Source organism: Ranitomeya imitator, chromosome 1 (genome assembly GCF_032444005.1).
Source record: "Ranitomeya imitator isolate aRanImi1 chromosome 1, aRanImi1.pri, whole genome shotgun sequence".
NCBI classification, from domain to species: domain Eukaryota; kingdom Metazoa; phylum Chordata; class Amphibia; order Anura; family Dendrobatidae; genus Ranitomeya; species Ranitomeya imitator.
The window spans coordinates 17,223,889-17,242,587 of NC_091282.1; the positions used below are offsets into that span (position 1 = coordinate 17,223,889).

Consider the following 18,699-nt stretch of genomic DNA (forward strand, 5'->3'; position numbering starts at 1 on the left):
GTGTGACTAGTGATACTGTAACATCTGTCCTGAAGGCAAGTCGCACCTAGGTGTTAATAGGTACTTCCTTGGGACTACTAGGAATTCTGTCTCCATATCTCACCAGGGGTCTAGCTAGGGCCGAGAAGAGAAGCAACATTTGGCACCTTCTAGGTCTTGGAGGGGAGACGCTAATTGCGGCCTGAGGGAATCTATCCCTGAGAACCTTTCCACAAGAGAAAATAATATATTCATTGGGGGCGCGGCCGTGGCCCAATCAAACAGGCAGCAGTTATGATATTGACCTGAGGGCCGGTCTAGAAACCTGACCTCAGACCAAAGTTATAAATTTAGGCTGCAGACAGAGAATTGTATTCACATGATGGGGGCAGCCTGAGAAGCTGGTGTGATCCAATCTACATTCGTCCTACCCCAGGGAGCAGAAGCAACTACCAGTTAGATGATTTTCTGTAAGTTTTCTCCTGTTTATTTTGATACTGTTTTGCATAAGTTGTATGTCTTTTTATTATCATATTTTTATACCTTTTCTTATTGTAAGCACTGACCCTTTTGTTATTAAAGTATAAAACTTTAACAAGTTGAACCTTGAATGTTCTAAAAGAATCCATAGCCTAAAGTGTGTGAGCCTTATGAGTGATAGACATATTTTTATTAGTGTTATTATTTCTGGGACTCATCGCCCATGTATTCGGTGAGTGATGGCAGCGCGCATGAGCGGGTGTGTGGCCTGGGTCGGTGTGTGATTTATGCTCCCATTACAGCATAAGACAGAGGTTGAATGCTGGACTGAGAGTGGGTAGATAGATTTACCCTTGCAGGCACAACCCAAAGTCACGTGGGAGAGCAGGCACGTGACGAATAAGTGACACCACGGAGTAGGGATCTGTGACAACGTCTCTCCGGCGTCGTCCTATAATAGATGAGTTTTCTCCAGACTTGCTCTGGTTTTCTCTACATTTTCTCCATCTGACAACAGCTTTCATTTCCCTGAATATTTTCTTCTGATCTGTGAGTTGCGGTTTCTCCGCTGTCGTCACGTCTTCATCAGCCTTGAGTCTTCGTCCTCAGCAGCTTCTTTCAGAATCTTTCTCCTTCCTTAGAGCATCGGTCACATTTTGTCTGCAGATGTCCCGTCCTTCTGTCCATTCTCTCCTTTGAGTTCTTTCTGTTCCTAAGTCTGTCGTGTATTCTTACTCAGCAGAGTCGGGGTTAATTTACTGATTATTCTTCCCCTAATCCGCTGTCGCTCATCCGTCCCTCAGAATCGGTGCAGGCACAATGTATTCATCAGTCGTGGTCGGCGTTTGGCTCCTCCCTCTTGGCTGACACGTCTCCTTCCTTGGTCTTCTCCTTCATTCTCTCTTCTTCTTTGTGACAAATCACTTTCTCCGTTCTGTGCACAAAGTCCTGGATAAATATCGGCAGCGGACCGTCCCTCAGACCTGGAAACATGAGTCGCTGTCCTGACATAAAGATGGGACGTGGTGGAGCCAATCACCCGTCAGTCTGACATGGAGGCTTTCCAGCCGTTCTCCGGCCCCCGCGTCTATTCACTACTTGCTCTGCAGGTGTAGAAGCCAGAACTCTCCGTACTGGAGGAGAAGGTCAGATCACTGCGCACTGCTCTCTATAGGGGGTAATTCACAGCACTGGGTGCAATGCCCTATGGGAAATAAGATATAGAAATGTCCTCTTCCCAGATGCAGAGAATGGGGTCTCTAGCGCCACCTATAGGACGCAGCAATCCTAGGAGTCAATATCAATGTTTCAACCTCATCCTGATGGGGCAAATTTCCATTTATTTTTTTTTCCCTCCCCGCCTTCCAGAACATCTTTATTTTCTGTCCTCAGATGTTTGATGTCTTGTGATTTTTATTTGCAGGATGAATTGTGCTTTCTGCCGTATTTTGATATTATATTAGCCTCGTATAGTGGTTTTGTTCTGTATTATTTGGGCATTATATTGGGATTTTTTGAGCACTGTATACTGGTATTAATTGGATGGGAATTTTGGTGCATATTTGGGCACTGAATGTTGATAATTGTTTGTCATCAGTTGAACACTATATATGACTGGGATTATTTTCATGCTTAGTATTTGAGCAATATACAGTGAGGGAAATAAGTATTTGATCCCCTGCTGATTTTGTACATTTGCCCACTGACAGTCATCAACAGTCTATAATTTTAAGGGAAGGTTAATTTTAACATTGAGAGATAGAATATCAAAAATAAAATCCAGAAAATCACATTGCATAAATTATATAAATGTATTTGCATTTTGCAGTGAGAAATAAGTATTTGATCCCCTACCAACCATTAAGGGTATGTGCACACGCTGTAGATTTTGCTGCGGATCCGCAGCGGTTTCCCATGAGTTTGCAGTACAATGTAAACCTATGGGAAACGAAATCCGCAGTGCACATGCTGCGGAAAAAAACGCGCGGAAACGCAGCGGTTTATTTTCCGCAGCATGTCAATTCTTTGTGCGGATTCCGCTGGGGTTTTACACCTGCTCCAATAGAAATCTGCAGGTGAAAACCCGCAGAGGAAACCGCAAAAGAAACCGCAGCGGTTTTTCACTGCGGATTTAGCAAATTCGCTGCGGAAAATACCGGAATGGAATCCGCAGCGTGTGCACATGGCCTAAGAGTTCTGGCTCCTACAGACCAGTTAGACGCTCCTAATCAACTCGTTACCTGCATTACAGACACCTGTCTTACATAGTCACCTTTATAAAAGACTCTTGTCCACAGACTCACTTACTCAGTCAGACTCTGACCTCTACAACATGGGTAAGACCAAAGAGCTTTTATAAGGATGTCAGGACAAGATCATAGACCTGCACAAAGCTGGAATGGGCTACAAAACCATAAGTAAGACGCTGGGTGAGAAGGAGACAACTGTTGGTGCAATAGTAAGAAAATGGAAGAAATGCTAAGTGACTGTCAATCAACATCGATCTGGGGCACCATGCAAAATCTCACCTCGTGAGGTATCCTTGATCATGAGGGAGGTGAGAGATCAGCCTAAAACTACACGGGGGAACTTGTTAATGATCTCAAGGCAGCTGGGACCACAGTCACCAAGAAAACCATTGCTAACACATTATGCCGTAAAGTTTTTAAATCCTGCAGTGCCGCAAGGTCCCCCTGCTCAAGAAGGCACATGTGCAGGCCCGTCTGAAGTTTACCAATGAACACCTGGATGATTCTGTGAGTGACTGGGAGAAGGTGCTGTGGTCAGATGAGACAAAAATTAAGCTCTTTGGCATTAACTCAACTCGCCGTGTTTGGAGGAAGAGAAATGCTGCCTATGACCCAAAGAACACCATCCCCACTGTCAAGCATGGAGGTGGAAACGTTACGTTTTGGGGATGTTTCTCTGCTATGGGCAGAGGACTACTTTGTCACATCAATGAGAAAATGGATGGAGCCATGTACCGTAAAATCCTGAGTGACAACTTCCTTCCCTCCGCCAGGACATTAAAAATGGGTTGTGGCTGGGTTTCCAGCAAGACAATGACCCAAAACATACAGCCAAGGCAACAAAGGAGTGGCTGAAAACGAAGCACATTAAGGTCATGGAGTGGCCTAGCCAGTCTCCAGACCATAATCCCATAGAAATCTTATGGAGGGAGATGAAGCTCTGAGTTGCCATGCGACAGCCTCAAAATCTTAATGATTTAAAGATGATCTGCAGAGGAGTGGAGCAAAATTCCTCCTGACATGTGCGCAAACCTCATCATCAACTACAACAAATGTCTGACTGCTGTGCTTGCCAACAAGGGTTTTACCACCAAGTATTAAGTCTTGTTTGCCAGAGAGATCAAATACTTATTTCTCACTGAAAAATGCAAATAAATTTATATAATTTATACAATGTGATTTTTAGGATTTTATTTTTGATATTCTATCTCTCAATGATAAAAATTAAACTACCCTCAAAATTATAGACTGTTCGTGTCTTTGTCAGTGGGCAAACTTACAAAATCAGCAAGGGGTCAAATACTTATTTCCCAACTGTATGTTGGTGTTATTTGACCTCTGTATATTGATAGTTTTTTAGCACTGTATAGAGGTTTTTCTTCTGTCTGCGTGATGTATTTGATATGTTTTTGTACATTTGCTGTCTGTCTCACAATATATTGCAGGGGGGAAGCCGCTTTAGATGTAATCCACAGGCCGCACTACCGACTATAGGAGGATTTTCTCAGGCTACAATGATGTTCAGGACCTGGAGTATTCGTATTATTTGGCTTTCTATATTGGTATTTGTGTTATTACATGGACTCTGCACATCAGTATTAATTGGTTTGTAATATTTGGGTACTATAGATTGGTAATATTTGGTTGCTATTTAGGCACTGTATTTTGGTATTATTTGGGCTCTGTATGTTGGTGTTTGAGCACTGGATATCGGTATTTGGTTTCTATTAGGGTACGTTCTCATGTTCAGGAATTGCTTATTTGCAGCGTCAAACCCGCAGCGGCCAGATGTTACAGCATAGTGGATGGGATTTCTAGAACCCTCATGTCCTTTATGTGCATCTGCACCTGCGGACACTGACATGCGGTGCATCTTTCAGGACAGCAGCATGTTAGTTTCTCTTGTGGAGACGCTAGTCACCACAACAGAAATTCCTATATTTTTTTAGAATATAAGACACACTTTTTTTTCTCCATAAATGTGGAGACTAATGCGGGATGCTTCTTACAGTCTGGATGTACCGGCTCTGGCTATGGTGGGGAGGTGGGAGAGCGGTTTCAGAGGAGCAGCGGGTCACAGGAGGCAGGAGCCGGCTTCTGCGTCTATCTCCTGTGCCCGCTGCTAAAGAGAAATTAATATTCACTGCATTTCCATGCCCATGGGCGTCCACTTGCTTTAGGAGAACAGGGATGGTCTGTATTGGATACATGAATTTTGAGAAACTCATCATTTTTTAAAAAGTTGAATCCTGCCCAGAAGACTCAAAGGCAAATTTTGCCGCCCGTCTAATTCCTGTTTGATTTTGGAGATATCTGGAGGAAAGTTTCAATTTTAGATTGACTCTGATTCTCTACCCTGCTTGATACCCAGATATGTTACATGTGTTTTGTATACCGGAATACCGCATATTTCATTTTCTACCATACTACTTCTGGTTCTATCTGTTAAGTGGAGAATTTCACATTCGATTTTATTTAGAGTGAATCCCGAAAACCTACCAACATTTTCCATAAGATCTGGGATCCCTGGCAGATCTCTTGCCACCTCAGCCATGTAGAGTATGATATCATCTGCAGAGTACGAGGCCCTAAGCTTCATGTCCACCATCGATATCCCTTCAAATACTTCATGTTGTTCTATGTATTGTTCTGGTGCCAGGTCAACTATCAGCGGGGAAAAGTACATCCCTGACACCTTCCTTTTTCAAGTGGGAAATTTGCCGATAGATGACCTGGGGTTTGAATTCTTGCTGCGGGATTCGCATACAGGGCTTTTATAGAATATCTGAAATTCCCCAACAGCCAGGGCCGGTTTTAGGCAAAGTGAGGCCCTACGCCTAGGCAAAATTTAAAATGGGGCCCCAAATGCTAACTTATTGCACATCACACAGAAGCATTTCGGTTAAATTTACATGCGCTGATCTCAGGCCGCTAAACGAGTGTGATCGACAATACTGGACGCTTGTTTCCCGGCCTCTTTCTCAGACGAGAAAGAATGATGGGACAGAACCATCACTAATAGATCACTAACAGATCCCCATACAGTATCATGTTATCAGCAGCACATCTACAGTTTACACCGGCGATGTCCTGCTGAGAACAATGAAATTATTTTTATTCCTGCATAAACAATCCAATCACCCAATGAATATGCAGCATTTTGCTTGTTTAGTATAATACACCCCATACTCCTCCATATATTATAATGTGCACCACAGTCCTCCATATTGTAAAATGCAGACCCCATAGTCCTCCATATAATATAATGTGCCCCATAGTCCTCCAGATAGTATAATACACTCCTCATAGTCCTCCATATAGTATTATACACTTCCCATAGTGCTCCATATAGTATAATACACTCCTCATAGTCCTCCATATAGCATAATACACTCCTCATAGTGCTCCATATAGTATAATGCACCGCCATAGTCATCCATGTAGTACAATTCACTTCCCATAGTATAATGCACCCCATAGTTCTTCATATAGTATAATGTATTCCCCATAGTCCTCGATAAAGTATAATGCAGCCCATATATAGTATAATGCAGCCACCACCCTACAGAATATTATGTAACCTCCCCATAGAATATAATGCAGCCCCCCATATAGTATGATTTAGCCCCCTCATAGAGTATGATGCAATCATCCCTCATAAAATCTAATAAAGCCCCCACAGAATATAATGCAGCCCCCCATAGTATATAACACAGCCTCCTCCATAGAATAAATGTACCCCCCAAATATATAATACAGCCACATAGTGTATAACACAGCCTCCCCATAGAATATAATATACCCCCATAGTATGTAGCAACAGCCCACATAGTAGTATATAGCACAGCCACGTAGTATATAGCGCAGCCCAGACAGTAGTATAAAGCACTGCCCACACAGTAGTATAAAGCACTGCCCACTCAGTAGTATACAGCACAGCCCACACAGTAGTATACAACACTGCCCACACAGTAGTATACAGCACTGCCCACATAGTAGTATACAGCACAGCCCACATAGTAGTATACAGCACAGCCCACACAGTAGTATACAGCACAGCCCACACAGTAGTATACAGCACAGCCCACACAGTAGTATACAGCACAGCCCACACAGTAGTATACAGCACAGCCCACATAGTATTATACAGCACAGCCCACACAGTAGTATACAGCATAGCCCACACAGTAGTATACAGCACAGCCCACACAGTAGTATACAGCACAGCCCACACAGTAGTATACAGCACAGCCCACATTCCTCCTTCCCTCCTCTCCCTTCCCGAGAATTGCCCCACAGTCCAGTGAAAAAAAAACACACAAGCTCCTCTCCTCGTGCCCGTGCTGCTCCTGTGTCGGCGGCTGCCGCTGCATTGCCTGGTGCGCGATGACGCGCACCCGCAGTGTCAGAGGCAGAGCGGAGAATGATGGGAGAGGGAGCGTCAGGTGATGCTCTCTCCTCCATCATTGCTTTGAACTGTACCGGCAGACACCGGTAAAGTTCAATGTGGCGGGGGAGTCGGCGCTGGTGGCAGGCGGGCCCCCCTGCCTCACAGGGCCCCCATAGCGGCTGCATGACTTCCCGCTAGCTGGGGCCCCAGGCAGCTGCCTGGTCTGCCTGCCCCTAACGCCGGCCCTGCCAACAGCCCAGTTTTGTTCAAGACTTGTCCTACCCAATTCAACCTCACCTTATCGAAAGCCTTCTCTGCATCTAGTATAACCAGAGCCCACTTACCTCCACAGTTTTCTCTTTTACTGATTACGTCTATGGCTATCAGTGTACGTCTTACATTTGTGTCCGCACTCCTACTTTACACAAAGCCCACCTGTGCGGGTGTTACTAATGTTGGGAGAATCTCTGCTAGTCTGTCTGCCATCAGTTTTGATATTATATGAGATATCTTGTTATCGGCCATCAGATGAACCAGCTGATATTATTTGGCAGGATCGCTTTCTAATACTGATAGATCTCAGCCGGTGTCAGGACTTTCCAGGTTTTTTTGCTCCTCTCTTTCTTCATTAATTTTTTTCAATACTTTTCCCTGTGTCATTCCTCATTATTACACATAATTTGTGGACATCTCTAGATGATTTCTTTGCCTGTGTTGATTGGACGGGTTGTTACCGACATCTGCTGAGAATTTCATGTCAATAGCACATTTACAAATAGATTTACGTAGAAAATGATAATGTGTTCAATACTTATTTCGCGAACATCATATATTTCATGCTTTGGAGTCGGAGGTGTATATACTATACGCTCACTGTGAGTTCCCAATAAACGGCCTAGTGGTGAAAACGGTTGCAGCCTCGCCAATCACCAGTCAGCCAATTTCATAATTTGTCCTGACGACTGGAGGCAGCGGAGTGTTCTTCTCTGACATAATGGTGGCAGCGGTGAAATCTGCGTGATCTCTTGGCTGATATCATTGACTTACTGGTTTTGACAGTTGCCTTGTATATAGACAGGTACACGGCAGGTGATGTATTCAGTCTGTGTCTCCACAGATGGATCCAGGAGGAGAAATCCACCAGGGAGATGTCCCCGTCTTCTGTGTCCCCAGGACTGTCCGGAGGAGAATCACAACATCCCGGGGGATCATCAGGTAGATGACACTGAAGCCTCCACAACATCTGACCATGAAGTGATGGGACCTGAGCTCATCTTACATTTTACTTTTTAGGGTGAAGATCCAATTGACATTAAGGTTGAGGTTATACATGGAGGACAAGAGGCGATCGCAATATGGGCCGATCAGCAGGGTGAGGACGGGAGACTGTCATGTCTGTGCTGTGGTCACCTACTACTACTCCCATCATTTCATCATCTCATGATAGAATCTATTCCATCACTGTGTGTCTCTACAGATGGATCCAGGAGGAGAAATCCACCAGAGAGATGTCCCCGTCCTCTGTATCCCCAGGACTGTCCGGAGGAGAATCACAACATCCCGGAGGATCATCAGGTAGACGGTGCTGAGCCCTGTACCTGATCTGTATATGGGGGTCATTTCTGATCAAGGTCATAGATGTCACAGATTTTGGTGGTTTCTTGTATTGTGCTGATTGTTACATCTGATATATCAGGGTGAAGATGTGATTAATATTAAAGTGGAGGATGAGACAGAAGAAGCGATGACGAGGGGGGATCAGCCGTGTGTGAGTGATCGGAAGGAGGAGATTCCGGGAGATGTTTCCGCAGGTATGTGATGATGACCGTCGTGTGAGTCTCCGGTTCGGTGATGGCGCAGCCGCTCCTGTACGGAAAGTCTGACTGTGCACCGATGACTCTCTGGGATGTAGAAGGACCAGAACACAGGTCACAGTTGGAGACAAGCGGAGGACACCAGGTCGACGACAGTACATGAAATATGTTTAGTCACTTTTCTAAGGTGGAGGATTGCTTTAACATAAACGGGATCACGAGATTGTATATAAAAACAGGTTCCATACATCCGTCATATACACCAACTTAGAAAAAACAGAGATCCCTAAAAAATAACCTTTATTAATATAATTAAAAAAGACTATATTTATCCACAATCAATAAAAAAGTATTAAATGTACCTAGTGGACCCTAGACCGAGCTACAATGCACCCTGCCTAACAGTGGAGGTTGGCACCCTACTTTACCGCGGTAGGCGCCCCCACTCCTCGGCGGCTAGCCCTTACAAGCCCTATAAGGACCTATAGTTAGAGAAAGACTAATTAGCCCTACTGAAATCTATACTAATACCCTACCTAACAGTGGAGGTTGGCACCCTAATTTACTGCGGTAGGCGCCCCCACTCAACGACGGCTAGCCCTAGGGTCCCTAACAGTCCCTAAGGTTCGGGATAGACAAAAAGATATGTCCCACAAACACCACTGATACCCGTAATGGAGAAAAAACAAAAATGGAAAAAATATTCAAAACAAAGAATAAATGTATATCACAAAAATATATACAGGTCCTTCTCAAAAAATTAGCATATAGTGTTAAATTTCATTATTTACCATAATGTAATGATTACAATTAAACTTTCATATATTATAGATTCATTATCCACCAACTGAAATTTGTCAGGTCTTTTATTGTTTTAATACTGATGATTTTGGCATACAACTCCTGATAACCCAAAAAACCTGTCTCAATAAATTAGCATATTTCACCCATCCAATCAAATAAAAGTGTTTTTTAATAACAAACAAAAAAACCAACAAATAATAATGTTCAGTTATGCACTCAATACTTGGTCGGGAATCCTTTGGCAGAAATGACTGCTTCAATGCGGCGTGGCATGGAGGCAATCAGCCTGTGACACTGCTGAGATGTTATGGAGGCCCAGGATGCTTCAATAGCGGCCTTAAGCTCATCCAGAGTGTTGGGTCTTGCGTCTCTCAACTTTCTCTTCACAATATCCCACAGATTCTCTATGGGGTTCAGGTCAGGAGAGTTGGCAGGCCAATTGAGCACAGTAATACCATGGTCAGTAAACCATTTACCAGTGGTTTTGGCACTGTGAGCAGGTGCCAGGTCGTGCTGAAAAATGAAATCTTCATCTCCATAAAGCATTTCAGCCGATGGAAGCATGAAGTGCTCCAAAATCTCCTGATAGCTAGCTGCATTGACCCTGCCCTTGATGAAACACAGTGGACCAACACCAGCAGCTGACATGGCACCCCACACCATCACTGACTGTGGGTACTTGACACTGGACTTCAGGCATTTTGGCATTTCCTTCTCCCCAGTCTTCCTTCAGACTCTGGCACCTTGATTTCCGAATGACATGCAAAATTTGCTTTCATCAGAAAAAAGTACTTGGGACCACTTAGCAACAGTCCAGTGCTGCTTCTCTGTAGCCCAGGTCAGGCGCCTCTGCCGCTGTTTATGGTTCAAAAGTGGCTTTACCTGGGGAATGCGGCACCTGTAGCCCATTTCCTGCACACGCCTGTGCACGGTGGCTCTGGATGTTTCCACACCAGACTCAGTCCACTGCTTCCTCAGGTTCCCCAAGGTCTGGAATCGGTCCTTCTCCACAATCTTCCTCAGGGTCCGGTCTCCTCTTCTCGTTGTACAGCGTTTTCTGCCACATTGTTTCCTTCCAACAGACTTACCATTGAGGTGCCTTGATACAGCACTCTGGGAACAGCCTATTTGTTGAGAAATTTCTTTCTGGGTCTTACCCTCTTGCTTGAGGGTGTCAATGATGGCCTTCTTGACATCTGTCAGGTCGCTAGTCTTACCCATGATGGGGGTTTTGAGTAATGAACCAGGCAGGGAGTTTATAAAAGCCTCAGGTATCTTTTGCATGTGTTTAGAGTTAATTAGTTGATTCAGAACATTAGGGTAATAGGTCGTTTAGAGAACCTTTTCTTGATATGCTAATTTATTGAGACAGGTTTTTTGGGTTATCAGGAGTTGTATGCCAAAATCATCAGTATTAAAACAATAAAAGACCTGACAAATTTCAGTTGGTGGATAATGAATCTATAATATATGAAAGTTTAATTGTAATCATTACATTATGGTAAATAATGAAATTTAACACTATATGCTAATTTTTTGAGAAGGACCTGTATATATACTAGCACCTTATAATACTAGTGTAGAAAGATGCTATGATGGAAGAAACATATACCACAGGTGCTGTATAATAAAGATACCTTAACCCAAATACGGGTATACTGGATGCAATAATATGTCCAAACAAGATAATACACAGCACTTAGATGAAGTCCATTTTCTGTTACACTTCAATGGTGCAAATGTTTGATGTAAAGTAACCAGTAGTGCATGTCCATAAAGTATGGTACAATTACAATGACAAAAAAAATGGACCAAAAGACAAAAAAAAGAGGAAAATACCTCTAAAAGGCACACAGTCAGAACCACAACCACCACTCGATAATAATATTGCGAGAACTCCTCAGAGTACTTATAATGAGGGTAAAAGGGCTCAATCGTCCTTTTTATGCAAATAGACAATCAGATCCATATTATAACCAATATACTCATCTATTTGCTGAAATCTCATGGTGTGGGTCCGACTGTAGCCAAAATGACACAGGGCGATTATGTGTAGATGAACATCACCAGCGTCTGTCAGATACTTCCCCAGCAATGCCCAACGCGTTTCCCCCCCATAGGGAATGGCGGGGGTTCATCAGGGGTAATGCAGTCACACATACAGTGAAGATGCTACAACAGCATCTTCACTGTATGTGTGACTGCATTACCCCTACAGTCGGACCCACACCATGAGATTTCAGCAAATAGATGAGTATATTGGTTATAATATGGATCTGATTGTCTATTTGCATAAAAAGGACGATTGAGCCCTTTTACCCTCATTATAAGTACTCTGAGGAGTTCTCGCAATATTATTATCGAGTGGTGGTTGTGGTTCTGACTGTGTGCCTTTTAGAGGTATTTTCCTCTTTTTTTTGTCTTTTGGTCCATTTTTTTTGTCATTGTAATTGTACCATACTTTATGGACATGCACTACTGGTTACTTTACATCAAACATTTGCACCATTGAAGTGTAACAGAAAATGGACTTCATCTAAGTGCTGTGTATTATCTTGTTTGGACATATTATTGCATCCAGTATACCCGTATTTGGGTTAAGGTATCTTTATTATACAGCACCTGTGGTATATGTTTCTTCCATCATAGCATCTTTCTACACTAGTATTATAAGGTGCTAGTATATATATATATTTTTGTGATATACATTTATTCTTTGTTTTGAATATTTTTTCCATTTTTGTTTTTTCTCCATTACGGGTATCAGTGGTGTTTGTGGGACATATCTTTTTGTCTATCCCGAACCTTAGGGACTGTTAGGGACCCTAGGGCTAGCCGTCGTTGAGTGGGGGCGCCTACCGCAGTAAATTAGGGTGCCAACCTCCACTGTTAGGTAGGGTATTAGTATAGATTTCAGTAGGGCTAATTAGTCTTTCTCTAACTATAGGTCCTTATAGGGCTTGTAAGGGCTAGCCGCCGAGGAGTGGGGGCGCCTACCGCGGTAAAGTAGGGTGCCAACCTCCACTGTTAGGCAGGGTGCATTGTAGCTCGGTCTAGGGTCCACTAGGTACATTTAATACTTTTTTATTGATTGTGGATAAATATAGTCTTTTTTAATTATATTAATAAAGGTTATTTTTTAGGGATCTCTGTTTTTTCTAAGTTGGTGTATATGTTTTTCTGGGATTCCGCATTATTGTGATTTGGTTTTTTAGGTTGTGTTCCATACATCCGTCCCCATAGCCTCCCTCCGGCGTATAACATCTAGTTCCATTGCCCCGATGTATAACATCCAGCCCCTCTACACTTATCAATGGCAACTGTGTGGTAAATGGAGCCTGGAGGGGTGTCCTTAAGGTGGAGACACGTGCAAAACTGGCCAGATTTAAAAATGTGTTCTTATGTCAAAATGAAAACACATTTGTGAGGGATGAGGGGATTGAATGACAGCTTACAATCCTCCTGAAAATGTAGCTAAGCAATTCACACCCCTTTCAGGTAGCCAGTATCGAACTACTGTAGGAAGACCTCCTGCAGAGCCCATGCAGGGTAACTGCTCTGTTCAGACAGCTAGGATTTCTTTAGGAGAATATGAACTTGCTGTACGTCTGTGGAACAGACCGAACGCCTTCCAGGGTCCCGATCCGTTCTAGCACCCTAGGGTGGGGAGTTACGTAGAATGGTTAGTAGGATCCAGGTAGCAAAGTTACATGGACTCCTGAGGCAGAGAACACCTTTTGTGTCTTTGAAACAGGCCTTCTCCTCGGCTCCGGTGCTGCATTGACCGGACAATAATAAGCAGTTCTTCTCGAAGTAGATGCTTCTTTCTCAGAATCTGACTGTGGCAAAACCGCTTCTCTAGCACCGTCCATTAAGGAGTTATGACCTATCTTCTGCTAGAGGCATGGAAACAGAAGGGGAGTGACCCCAAAGGGTTAAAAACTCAGGTAAAGCACGGCCAAATGCTTTTTCTGTGGGGAGGTCGCAATGACATTGTGTGGGGAGAAGGCAAGGAACAGAGGGCACCAACATGCTCCCATTTGGCAGCCTCTCCCCTGCAAGTCAGGCCTTTCATCTGACTGGTAGTTTACTCTCATGTTTTGCCTACTTGGTCCTACCACTATTTCTATTTGTAAATCTGACTATTGTATACGTATAACCGTTGTGTATATAGTCTTTTGTCTGGTGTGCCCTTAAGGCGATTAAATATATAATTTAACCTTGTTCTACTCTTTTATCTTGATCCACAAGTTTGTGTTGTCAGCTTAACTTTCCATGCTGCCGGGGCTGGTTTCTTGCCCGATTATTATTTCGTTATAGGCTTATGTCTAATGAGGGACTGGTGGCAGTAATACCGGACTAGTTGTGCTTTGTTTCACTTGTGCTACTGAAAGGGGTGTCTCAACCTGTCAGGGTTGTGAGCGAGGGTGAGCCACATCACTTGACTGCATGGACCACATATACTCACTCCCCGTGCCTCCCTTTGCCTGTGTGGACAGTGGGAGTCTGTGTAAAACTGTGCCAAGCTGACCTTACGTGTCCCCAGTGAGGAGAGCATACCACGTGATCCCTCGGACATAATAGTGACGGCAGACAGGGTACGGGTTCTTCACATGTGGTGGCAGCAGTGGAATTCTGTGTGATCTTTCTGGTGCCATCCTTCACGTGTGGTGGCAGCAGTGGGATTCTGTGTGATCTTTCTGGTGCCATCCTTCACATGTGATGGCAGCGGTGGGATTGAGATAGAGTTTGTGTGTGTGTGACCCATACTCCCAGACACTAAGGACTACCAGCCGTAACTTTTTGCCACTGGGCTCTTAAGATGAACTCCTCATTAGACAGTCCGATTGCAAATACTTTAATGTGTGTGGGTGCATAAGGCTGCAGCTCTGTCAGTGACCAAAGATTGAAAGGATGGCCATGGGCAGAGTCGGGGAGATAGCCAGTGCTACGGATAGTGAGGAGGAGGTAGAAGACGGTGTTGCTCAAGCAGAGGGCCCAGCCCAGGCTTCCCAAGGAGTCAGTCATCGGCTATCAGTCCCGCAGTGAGTCGCTTACCACCTGCCCGTCCCTCCAGCCAGACAGGCTCGGATACCCTCCTGAAAGCTGCCCTGGTCCGACTCAAGGCTGGAGGCAAGGTCACATACGAGACCATTATGGCAGCAGCTGAACATCGCAAGGTAGCAGAGACTGCAGAATGTGAGCGCGAGCACCAGCGACAAATGCTTCAGCTCCAACTCCAGTCGCAGATCCCCAGCCAGTTGCGAGTCCCGAGAGAGCTAGATTTTGAAGCTACGGTTTGATGACTTCCCCCCCTTGCTGGACAACGGATGGCACTTGGAAATTGCATTTGAAAAAAATAGCCATCAATGCCATCTGCCTGAGGGCCAGTGGGTCTGGTTCTTAACACTTCATCTCAGAGGTAAGGTCCTGGATATCTTTGGGTATCAGCCCAGTGCAACCACTCTGAACTATGAGGATATCAAGCAGGCTCTGCTTGACCCCTGAGATGTACCAGAAGAAGCTCCGGTGTATGCAGTGGGGTACTGCAGATAGGTGGACCGATCACATGTGGGCCCTGCTGAGAGCAGTTGACCAATTGACCACGGGATTGGAGCTTACCACTGTCCAGAAGCTGAAGGCGCTCATCGCAACAGAGCAGTCTTTATTTAACTGCCCAGAGGACCTCCAGAAGTATCTCCGTGACTGGAAGCCAAACTTCCACACTTGCCAACGAGTACTCCAATAACAGGATTCCACAGGCCAAGAAACATGTTGTCTGGGGAGGAAGAAAGACGAATGCGATGTCTGCTGTCCCTGCCTCTAAGCCCGAGGGGGCACTTGCCCATGCTTCTCTCTCCACGTGGGTAAAGGGGGGAGGAGATCAATCAAGCAAGCTGTAATAATTGTCCAGAGTGTGGCCAGCCGGCAGGCTCGAACCAGTTGTCCTGTGGGGACAGAAGGGGTAGACTGCTGCGGAGGTGGAGTAGTAAATTGAGAGGGAAGCTGTCCCAGGAATGGACAGGACCACAAACCCCCAAGGACTGGCAGTTGCAACTGCCTGAAGGAAAATAAAAGAAGAATCAGGGGGGGCGTGGCTATGTAAGCCAAGAGAGAAGACGCACCTTTTGGAGGCTCCCATTATCCTGACCTGAATCCGGCCACTAATTCCCCTGAACTGCAGCCTGCACCGGCTGAGACGGTGCTTTGAGAGCTCGGGAGACCGGCGACTCCTCGGGCGGCGGCGGTGGAACGCTGGAGAGCCGGTATTTGTGGCGGCCTGGAAGAGCGGCAGAGTCCCTGAGCTGCGGCGGCCATCTTTGAGCGCGGCTCCGACGGGCGGGACGCAGTGCCGGCGGCGGCTGAAGCCGGGTGGATCCCCCGGGGAGCACGGCAGGCACTTACATACAGCGGGGACGCTGTGGAACATCGAGGAGCAGGAGACAGGTGCCGGGTCTGGAGCGGCGGGCGGGCCCTGGGAGACGGCGGCCATTACCATAGCGCACTCTCCAGCAGCAAGGAGAGAGGCGCTATATAGCAAGACTGCGGTGCATTCAGGAGGTGAGCTACCGGCCTGAAACACTAAAAGGGGCAGAGCGGTGTGCGCCCTGGAAAATTGGGCCCTGCACTCCCCTTATCAAAACCCCTGCTTGCACCATTACTTTGGAGGGATCGTTCCCCCTCCCTGCTGTTCTTCCTGGGGAACTGTGGCTGCTCTGGGACACGGTGCCTGGGCAAACCCCTAAGTTGATACATTTGCAGATATCTGAGACTTTTTGCTTGGTTTGCTGCCTCTCGGGGGTGCATCCCGGTGTTTGGCCCTGTCCGGTCTGCTAGTGGAGAATAGACTGCCATAATAATAACTCTGGTCCTTTGGTGGGGATCTTCTGCCAATCACTATGCATCATCCTAAAGGAGCGGGGGCTGCTGACAAGTTGAGGAAATATGCCAGAGAAGATGCCCCAGATAATACACGCTCTCTCAGAAATAATCCCACGCAGAGTCAACGCAAAAATCGTCTTTCTGACAGCAATGAGGAGGGAGAACAAGACGAACTGACTCTTAAACAAGCATCTGAGCAGTTGATGCAGGCCATATCTCTCACCAGGTCCTCTCTCACTGAGAAAATAGAAGACGTGCATACTGAAGTGGGCCGTCTGCGACAAGATATACAAACTATGAGAGGGCGTATTTCAGAGGTTGAAACAAGGGTGTCTCAGATAGAGGACACCATTGCCCCAATGGAGGCTAAGTTATCAAAGGCCACTGGCTCTGTGAATGCCTGGAAGCAAAAGGCAGATGACCTGGAAAACAGGCTGCGCCGTAATAATATCCGAATTATTGGCCTACCAGAACGCTCGGAGGGTCAGCAACCTGAACAATTTCTAGAGGACTGGCTTAAAACCTCCCTGGGAGACGGATTCTCCTCAACATTTTCTGTGGAAAGGGCCCATAGGGTCCCAACGAGACCTCTTCCTCCTGGAACTCCGCCCCGACCCTTTCTGGCACGTCTCCTTAACTGCAGAGACAGGGATGCAATTCTTCGCTTGGCAAGGCAGAAGGCCCCTATTAAATTCAATAATGCCACTATATCAATCTTCCCGGACTTCTCTATGGAACTTCAAAAGCAGCGAGTTCGATTTATGGAAGTCAAAAAGCAGCTCAGGGATAAAAACATCATTTACTCCATGCTTTATCCAGCTCGACTCCGTATTGTTCATGAGGGCTCCTCCCTGTTCTTCACTGACCCGGCGGAGGCGGTCGAATGGTTACGGTCATACAAGGGGCCTAGTACCCCGGACTCTTGAGTAGCTCTTTCTATCTGATGGCAACACAATCTAGAGCTCTCTATGTGGGTGCTGAGTTTGTCAACTATACCGGACGCTGATTCTAGTGAGGGTATCCCCTATTCTACTCAACTATAGGAGTGTAGGATTACACTCCTCCACTGTTCAAATGTTGTTTGGTTTGGTATTTTACACCAGTTTCAATTGTTTGTTATGTTTATTAGTCGCCAGTGATAACCTTATGCTCTGTATGATGTTCCTGATTCCCGCCCAGGCTGTGGTGTATATTATGCCTTTTCCCGAACGTAGATATGGGATCTGAGATTGTATGTATGACGTGGAACATACGGGGTATTAAGACTCCTCGAAAGAAAATTAAGGTATTTTCACAAATTAAAAGGTATCATCCACATATTGTAGCACTTGTGGAGACGCATTTGACCAGAGACACAGCTAAGTGTACTCAAAAACCGTGGGTGCAATGGTCCCTTCACGCATTTCACACCAGTTACTCCAGAGGGGTCTCCCTGTTGGTACATAGGAATGTCAGGTGGGAGGCTAGAGAGTCACGACGCGATCCCGAAGGTCGCTTTGTTTTTGTTCATGCCTTTATTAATATGAAGGAATATGTGATATTATGTGTTTATAACCCACCCCCGGCCGGCATATCGGTTCTCCGCATGGCACTGGGTTTCTCCCTAAATTATCCTAATGCTAGTGTTATCTGTATGGGAGACTTTAATTTAGTCATGGATAATCTTAAAGACAGACTGAGACTAGACGGCGAGATGTCAAGGGGGCCCCTTTCTCAATCTCACTCTCAATTGGCATCATTTATGAACGGTAGCGGATGGTTAGACCTATGGAGAACACGTCACCCTGAGATAAAGGAATATACTTGTCATTCTTCAACTAGACAGTCTCTATCCCGTATAGATTACATATTTGGATCTAGCGACCTAGCGCTGTGGGTGAATAGTGTCGAACATGGTAACAGGGGGATATCAGATCACAGCCCAATTGTTCTCAAACTTAAATACGGTCAGTCAAATAATAATATACCTTGGAAATTGAATCCCTTCTGGCTGAAACTAATAGATGCTAGTGATAGAACGGTTGATCAGTTAAACTGCTTTGTCTCTACTCACCCAGACCCCTCGAATCTCAATCTGTTCTGGGACACTCTAAAGGCATAC

The 18,699-nt window shown here is 45.3% G+C and overlaps 1 protein-coding gene across 1 annotated transcript in view; it reads left to right on the forward strand.

The window, feature by feature from the left end:
- LOC138658328 (zinc finger protein ZFP2-like) overlaps positions 1-18,699 on the forward strand; it is a 41,224-nt gene that overhangs the window by 12,819 nt on the left and 9,706 nt on the right. The window contains exons 5-8 of the mRNA XM_069745796.1: positions 8,216-8,313; positions 8,392-8,470; positions 8,576-8,673; positions 8,795-8,909. Coding sequence (XP_069601897.1) covers positions 8,216-8,313; positions 8,392-8,470; positions 8,576-8,673; positions 8,795-8,909 — 390 coding nt within the window. The remainder of the gene's footprint in view (positions 1-8,215; positions 8,314-8,391; positions 8,471-8,575; positions 8,674-8,794; positions 8,910-18,699) is intronic.